This window comes from Ctenocephalides felis, unplaced genomic scaffold (assembly GCF_003426905.1).
Source record: "Ctenocephalides felis isolate EL2017-DRISC unplaced genomic scaffold, ASM342690v1 CF-g0.4_SCAFFOLD_01326, whole genome shotgun sequence".
NCBI lineage: Eukaryota > Metazoa > Arthropoda > Insecta > Siphonaptera > Pulicidae > Ctenocephalides > Ctenocephalides felis.
In genome coordinates, this window is record NW_020537480.1 from 752 (window position 1) to 10,260 (window position 9,509).

The 9,509-nt window shown below is 28.5% G+C and overlaps 1 protein-coding gene across 1 annotated transcript; it reads left to right on the top strand.

Moving 5' to 3' along the window:
• The first annotated feature begins 5,459 nt into the window (after window positions 1-5,459).
• LOC113369413 (forkhead box protein F2-like) lies at window positions 5,460-6,326 on the top strand. Its single transcript, XM_026610164.1, has one exon. The coding sequence runs from the start codon at window positions 5,460-5,462 to the stop codon at window positions 6,324-6,326; it is 867 nt and encodes a 288-aa protein (XP_026465949.1).
• The last annotated feature ends 3,183 nt before the right edge of the window (window positions 6,327-9,509 follow it).

Below are 9,509 nucleotides of genomic sequence, written 5' to 3' on the forward strand. Positions count from 1 at the left end.
AATAGTATATAAAAAACCCTAGATAAAATAAACCTGCATACCGAGAAATGCAAACTATAGGCATAATCTTTTAAAAAAAGATAGAAATTTTGAAGAACTTAATTGATTGAAAATCAGAAAAGAGGTATGTCTGTGCCGATGGATAGTGAATTTTTTCATCTTAATTACATTTTGTTGAAATGTTAGATTTATCTTGGTTTGCCCTTCCCCTCATTATCAAAATGCAGAATACGCTCTTGGAAAAAAGTGCACTTACATTATAGACACTGTGCCAATTATAATTATTGTAATGCATTTATTCGCTAATAAAACATATTATTTGATGTATGTGATAACCACAGTTTACGACATCTTAAAACATGATAAAATTTCACATAAAAACAATATCAGCAGAAATAACGGCTAGGCAAAAGATGCAGATCTGTAGACGCCATCATCGATTTCTTGCCATTGCCAAAGATCGCTAATATTGGAAATCTGGTTTTCTTCACGCGGCGGATGGGCGTCTGTTGAAACGCCGACGAGGAGATGAAAAAGAATATTTGCGCAAGACTCTTCGTGCTAATTGCGAAAATTCCTTTGGAATTTCAAGGAGACTCAATGGAGTTCTATTTGTATCGTTTCTTCAAAATACTAAGAACTACGAGTAAAATATAAAGTAAAGCAAATCGATTCTAAATGAACGTTGATGAGAACTTATTTTCACTCAACTTTCTGAAAGTTACAATAGACATAATACACATCAGTTATTATAAACAAATATTAAACACAATTAAAAAAGTTCACTGCATTTGAGGTGATAAACATTTGCGCTGATTTTTTCCTCTTGTAGAAATCGCATTTAACATTAAAAAATCAGTAAAAGAATAAATTCTTGAACTGCACTAAATAAAACTAAACAAGTTAAAAACGTTAGCTTGTTGGATGTTTAAGTTCTAATATCAATTTATGATATATATTGGAAAGCTTTTTAAATTTTCTAAAAATAAGTTTTTTAATAGATGGAAAAATTATGAATGACAATAAAAGCATAAATATTTTATTAATGAATAGTACGCATTTAATTTTTTAATTTACGTCTGCCGGGAATAAGTTTTCTCTACATTTACAACTAAACTTAAATAGGTTCGCAGCTACACATTATCACGGATTGAGTAACATGCACAAATTATACAAATAATTACATATTATATTTGCAGATATTTTTCAGATCATTTACCATAAATAATTCTACTATAATTCTTTTTTAAGCAGACATCTAGTCCAAAATCTCGCAATTAATCACGAAACTCTGTCTGGCTTTGTCGTCTGTATTCAATGAATCACTTTTTTAGACATAAAAACGTTAACATTAGTATGAAAATAATTCATCGAAAACCATTATCAATTATTTACTTAAAACCTTTATCATCTAAATTATCACATAAAATATATTCTTGTTATGCTAATTATCAAGTAAAAATATAAAATTATTTTAACATGTATTTTGATAATAATGTTTTGATTTATTTTGTAAGTGAAAATGTATGTCATACTGAAATCCAATAAAAAGCCCAAATTCAATAAATCAACATTCTGACTGAAAATCCTTTCAGAATCATTTGAACCATCATCTACAATTAAAGTTCACACTTACAGTAATAAAATTAATAAAAATATTTATAACAATCATACTTAAGTCGCATGTATTCATCACACAAATAAGAAAATATACAATTCAGTCATTTATTTACTATTGAGGTAAGTATTTATTTTGAGTTTCTACGGATACCGCCAGTTTAAGCACCGCCTTATAAATATTTATCCCGAGTGTAAATAATGCACATTATATAACATAATAGCCGAATACATTCCGTATGATTTTATATGAGTGATTAATGCGTTTACATATTATATTACATATCAAGTAAACATATTACAACAACTCTAAACAACTTTAGTGTAGATCGTTTTCAAAATTTTCTTTTTTATATTTGTCATTAACACGTTGTAAAAAAACCGAAATCTTATTATAAATTGTTTACAAGCGTCAGAATTTGTTTAAATTTCGTCACAGAACTGACCTTGCCCAAGAAGAAGTTACATCGGCGGGATGATGTGATGTATTTGAAAAGCTATAAAATGGTTTTCATAAACAGAAATACACAAACCTCACGAATTTATTTACAATGTCCGAGATCTACTGCCACGTACTATGACCGCAAATACGACATAAAATGAATTCATTATTTAATTATTTAAGCAACACCAAAGGGCATTGAGCCCATTTAATGGTCACAAAAAAATTTAACAAAAAAGAATAAACAACAGTTATGAAAAGTGTTATGTATTCGTTTAGTGAGTACATTTATTGGCAACATCTAATCGCTTACATTTGATTTAATTATTGGTCAAATTTAAATATAAAATTATGAAATATTGTTTTTTGGATAAGAGCTGTAACCTTTCAATATCCTGAATCGATACCAACTACCAACAGCAATATATCAAGCAACAATAATGATTGTTTCCAAATCCAAAAGCGTTTCGAAAGAGTATTACGAAGTTTTTGGGAATAGATGTAAGCCGTAAAAACATATTTTAAGAAACAGTAGATATAATTTGGTCCATTTTTTATCAAATAATCGATAACAAAATTTCGCAGAAATAAAGCCTATTAATTGAAGAACTTCATACTATTGAACCAGATTAATAAAAAAATTATAATCATCAACTGAAAATGGTAAAAATATCGAAAAGAGTGAATCTCGACTTCAATCACAACCTAAATTACAAAATTTACACATGTTTTCAGAGTCAAAAGCAATAAAACTAATATTTACGTTTTCACTGTCACACTTATTCGACGTTGAATAGATTTTATTTCAAGTAGAGAATCATAAAATTTTGTGACCATATCAACACCCGCATATCAGAAAAGTGAAAATTTTGTAAAACACATAAAACAAGAAACTGTTGACATTTAAGTACTAAACTACAAGTATTTTAGCACATTGTAAAATTTTACGACTGGGCTTCTGATCATTTCTACATTTAGTATTTTAAGTAGAGAGCATGGTACAATTTCATTTTGAAATTTAAATAGTAGCTTCATTCTCTACAAGTGGATAAAACGTTTTATTTTTTTTTATTTTCTAATATAAATATAATAATAATTTAATTGTTTAAATAAATAAGATTATTCATAAGCTCGTATCGTATGAATAGTATATTATAGAATAGCTTTAAAAATCAAACTATTCAAAATCATTTGACATTAAATTAATTTAATAATTGCTAAGAAATTTAAAATTTTCGCACTATACTCAAACTCAAAACCTCTGTAAATTTCCGTAATATAATTTATGTTACGAGTACTCAAAATACTAGACTTTTTTAGCAACTTGTGAATTTAGTATCATATTTCTTGTAAAAACCCTTCTTGTAAAAAAAAATAATTTACAAATTTATAGTAATGTTACTGCTTGCTGAAGAAGAATTTTCGTAATATTTGAGAAATAAAAATAACTGATTAATTATAAGACAAAAAAATCACAAAGGTTAAATGATAAATTTTAGGCGAAGTTGATACTGATACTTAGATATTCAATTTTCGAAATATATTACAATAACTTTAAAGAAAACTAATATATATTTTTTGTACCATCATGTCAGTATAATTTAAACGATTTATATAAAAATTTTATCAATAAAGTTTATCTATATGTACATTTTAATTAGAATACAAAACCATGGTGGTAACCTATCAAAATTATCAAAAATTGCACTGGTTGGAACTACATTTTCAAATTGAAATATGAAATAGTACATCTTATGTGGAATGGAGTAATAAAAACTTATTGTAAAGGCTTTCAAATTATAAACAAAAGATGTAAGTAAATACAATTTTGAAACATTTTAAAATAAATCCTTAATTTGTTGTTAGATGTTCAATTAAATCAATTAAGCACATAATAAGTTGATAGAGCTCAGACAAGTATTTGTTATTTGCTTGTGTTCGTTTTACAGGAAACATGTGCGAGTAATCTTGTGAACTTAGAAGCTGAGATGCTAATGAGATTTTGGCTCCACCTACAAATTCAAACAGAGCCGTGTATGAAAAACTCTAAGAAATTATTTTTATTCACAGAAAAAAAATGAATAAAAAAATATGAAACCGAAGTAAAGTTATAAATAAATGAAACAATATTTGGTTAGTAACGCCAACGCAGCAATAGATTTAGGGCTTAATAGTTTTGCGACAAATCTCAACTGCTACTCAACTATTATTTATGAAATAATTTTTAGATTGAAGTTACTATTTATTTTTGTTTAATTATTATTATTATTTGATTAATTATCAATAAAATCTACCATAATTTCAAATTCATTTGTAGTCAGTGAAAAATCAATATAGTATTTAAAACAATCGAAATGCTCCTTTACTTGTGTAAGCGCCCAAGAATCAATAAGCGTCTTATATCATTATACATTTATTCGTAAAAAAAATCTTTTAAAATATTTTTAAAATTTTATGAATGAATCTACACCACCGAAGAAGGTAAAACTATTATGAAAATACATTATTTTCCAAAAAATAGTCTATAAAGTAAGAGACCAGCAGAAAGCGATCAAATATTCAAGTAGTACATTTATTGTCGTGACGGTATTATAGTATATTAGTAATTATATTATATAGTATATTAGAAATATATAACTAAATTATTACTTATTACTTTTTAAAACAAATATGTATAATAAACAAACATTTTTATTTAGATCTCCAAAAATAAAATTATAATAATTACATAATATTAATCTATTATGATATATCGCCTTTATATATTTGTTCATCTTTTAATAGAAGGAAATGATTTTATGAGATATTTAAACAATTATTTAATAATTGTTATGTGTTAAGTAAATGTCAATATGATTTCAGAAAAAAATCACATAAAACAATACAATAGTTTAAATTAAAATGTACGTGATAAAGCTTGTATTAAAATTAATTTCAACAAAAAACAAGTACAAGCTATTCAAATTCAGTTTATACAAATACAATTTACGGCACAGCGATAATAAAAGTACTTAATTATTGTTCCTAATTAAGCATATAAATCTGTATTGGGTTTCGATACACCTTATATATAAAATGCTTAATGAAAATTCGTCCCTGTTTATTAAATCTTAGGATACCACGATCCATTTCACGAAACATAGAGCTTTTATTGGTCGATGTTCGGTCTTCGCGCCGCCTTCTGTGTGCTTTTGCGGGACGAATTCCTTCGTCAAGAGGGGCGCCAAGTCGCGTAATGAAACACGCGTAAAAAATCAGAGCAGTCTTCAAGCGAACCCGGCACGTTTTGGTCCCACACATCGGGCTTGTTTACATAAATGTTTTTTTTCGTATGTGAATAAAATATTAAGATTTTTTGTTGCTACAAACTTTTCTGAGTGATTCAGTTATTTTGTGAAAAATGATGAAACAAGAAACAACGCAAGATTTAATGACAAATTCTGCTACCGGTGTTAACCAATTAGCCCAACAAATGAGTCAGCATTTGAACGTTTGTCAGGAGAAACCGTCATCCGCGGCGGCTGATACGACGGTACAACAACAACCTAAAAAGAATGCTGCTTCGGGAGCAAGAAGACAAGAGAAACCGCCATACTCCTATATAGCATTAATTGTCATGGCTATCCAGAGTAGTCCAACTAAAAGGTTAACTTTGAGTGAAATTTATCAATTCCTTCAGCAACGATTTCCATTCTTTCGAGGTACTTACAACGGCTGGAAGAACTCAGTTCGACATAACTTAAGTTTAAATGAATGTTTCATAAAGCTTCCTAAAGGCTTAGGAAGACCAGGTAAAGGCCATTATTGGATGATAGATGAACGTAGTGAACATATGTTCGAGGAAGGTAGCTATAGGAGAAGACCGCGAGGATTTAGACGAAAATGTCAAATGAAGCCTCAGTATTCTCATCCACATTTAACACCAAGTGGATTTTATACCGCTCCACCTTATGATCAAAGTTTAGTGTCAGCCGCAACTGCCGTCGGTCAGGACTATCAAAATTGTGGGGGCTATCCTCAGCAAATGTATCAGCCTTATAATGATTATCAAAGCCATGCTTATGGGCAAACAGCAGATTCCTGGACGAGTACGCCTTTTTCAATGGATACCACGTTTGTGAAACAGTCAACCAGTCCAATTCCGCAACAAGATCAGCATAATATTTCTGCGACATCCACTATGCCTACTGGACATCACACACCACCTATGATGGACCCATTTTCATACACTGGAGCATATTCCACGACAAATCACGGTAAGACTTAAAACTTTCTTATAATTAGATTTGCAATTTAAATTTATGATATTATAAATTACGTGGAATTCATAGATAAACAAGAATATATTTGAATTTAAATATATATAAATTAGTGCTGAATATAAATATTCATCACTAAGCAATTTTATTAACTGCTTTATGTTACCTGTTCTCATTAGATGTTCTATCGAAATTTAAGAAATTGAAAATTGAATCAAAATTAATTACCTATTTGATCAATAGTAAACAATATTTTTTTATAACATGATACTTTACTTATATATAAAAAATTAGAAACATTTTTTTCTAATTCTATGTATTTTTTTGGTTTGATTCACAAAGATAATATTCAAATTCAAAAATGGAAGTCAAACCTAAATTTGAAAAATGATGCTATTTAGAAGACCTGCTGAAACTATACTTTCTATATTTTTGTATTACAAGTATTTCAAATGCCTATGTATGTAAATGCCTCTGTACTGGACTTGTATCAAAAACACGTCGGAAGACAATTTTTTAATAATTATCATAACTTCCATTTCTAAATCTGCATCTCGCTATGTCTTCCATTTACACCCCAAACCTGCACCTAATAGCGTAATAGGCTATGCTAAATTTGTACAGTATAACTGAATTTAGATAATGGATATATATTACATCCTACTTTAATCTGGTTACAATCACGCCACTAATTTCAAAATAAATGTTTGGGCTAAAAATAATTTTCGCAACGGAATCTCTCTGTCTGATATATTATTTCTGCTTTATTCTGAGTCTTTCTCAGTAACATGACGAATACTTAAACAATATTGAAATTACTAATCGGATGTGAATGCGGTTTGAAAAGCAACTATCTTCCGCACTTGCAAGAAATTAACACAAACATCCTTATTTTCATATGTGACATTTTTTGACCTTCGTTATAATATTTGTGAAACTATCAAATAAACAATGAATCGCAAAAACTGATTCGCGTGGGCGTGGGTTATTAAAAATAAATATTTTGAAAATCTTACTATTTATAGTTATTTTTTCATTAAGTATGTCATTAGATACAATTTAATATATTAGCATTATATATTAATTAAATGATAGAATGGTTATTATAATGGCTATAACTTTTGCTTTATTTATTAACTTCCCGTAGGGTAAGTTATTGTAATGGGCCGAAAATCGGAATTGAAAATTTTTACATTTCTCGACGTTTTGAAGGTTTCTGAACGTTTTGGCATACCTCAGAAAAAATGGATGTGTGTGTGTGTGTGTGTGTGTATGTATGTATGGATACAAATTTTCGCCCACGTTTTCGGGCGTACGGATTAACCGATTTGAATAATTTAATAAACATTCGATTCCTATTGATAAGGAGAAGAGCTGATTAGTTTTTGGCAAAGGCAGGTCCAGCAGTTACGGAGATAAGGAGCAAAGAGTGCAGAAAATAGAAATCGAGTTTTTGAGAGAACAGAGCATCCGATTTGAATGATCTAAAAAACATTCAATTAGTAATGATTGGGAGAAGGGGTTATTAGTTTTTCGCAAAGGCAGGCCCAGCCATTTCGGAGATACAGAGCTCAATGTACAAAAAATGGCAGTTTTTGAGAGAATTAAGCGTCCGATTCAATTGATTCAAAGAACTTTCTGCTTGTCTTAACAAAATAATTGATTTTGGAAAAAAAAATTTTGTACCATTTTTTTTTTTTTTTTTTAATTTTTTAATTTTTTTGTATATCGAAAATAATTCAGATTTTATTTTTAATTCTGACTATAGTTCTAATATACTTTAAACAAATAATTTCAACTCTGCAATTCAGTTTATATAATTCTTATAAATATTAGACAATGTTACAATATTTATAATAATCTATTTGAAAACATTCAATATTCCTCGAACATTTCGTTACGGTACGGGAAGTTCCAGCAATTTGCCTTAAGGCACGATGCCACCACCCCACTAGTTTTATTATTTTAATTTGCCTTCGGCGTTGAATAAATAAATAAATTAATGAGTAAATAAATAAAATAAATTTGTATATGAATTCATTACATATACAAAAGTCTCAAATACTTAAATGAAATAGTTTCACAGAATTTCATACGGAATTTAATTGAATGCGATTAAATGATATTACTTCTATTGATTGAATGTGTGTAACAACAAATAATTTAAAGGATGTACTTATGTAAATAATTTATGTTAGAAATTATATTTTATAGATAAAGAATAAAAAGTATAGATATTTCTCAAGTCAGTTTATATTAATGTATGATAATATACCCTACATAGATATTTTTTATTAATCAGTAAATGAATATAAATTCTATAAATTAAAATAAAACTACAATCCAACAATTGTAATTTAATGAAAAACTAGTGGGGTGTATGGCATCGTACCTTAAGGCAAATTGCTGGAACTTCCCGTACCGTAACGAAATGTTCGAGGAATACTGAATGTTTTCAACTAGATTATTATATACAACTATTGTATATTAGAACTTTAGTCAGAATTAAAAATGAAATCTGAATTATTTTCGATATGCAAAAAAACTAAAAAAAAAAATGTGATGATTTTTTTTTCAAAATCAATTATTTTGTTTAAACAAGCTGAAAGTTCTTTGAATCATTAAAATCGGACGCTTATTTCTCTCAAAAACTGCCATTTTTTGCACATTTAGCTCTGTTGCCAAAAAACTAATAATCACTTTTCCCAATCATTACTAATTGAATGTTTTTTAGATCATTCAAATCAGATACTCCGTTCACTCAAAAACTCGATTTCTATTTTCTGTACCGTAACGGCTGGACCTGCCTTTGCCAAAAACTAATCAGCACATCTCCCTATCAATAGGAATCGAATGTTTTTTGAACCATTCAAATCGGTTGATCCGTGCGCCCGAAAACGTGGACGAAAAATTATATCCATACATACATACACACACAAACACATATCCATTTTTTCTGAGGTATGCCAACATGTTCAGAAACCTTCAAAACGTCGCGAAATGTAAAAATTTTCAATTTCGATTTTCGGCGCATTACAATAAATCACCTTACGGGAAGTTAAAAATAAAACAAAAAAATTTGGAAACCATGTGGAACTATTGTACGTTTTTATTATTTACATCGATATGTATAATTAGTCGTAGTTAAAATTAATAAAGCAGATAAGATAATTTACCTTGAAAATCTAAAT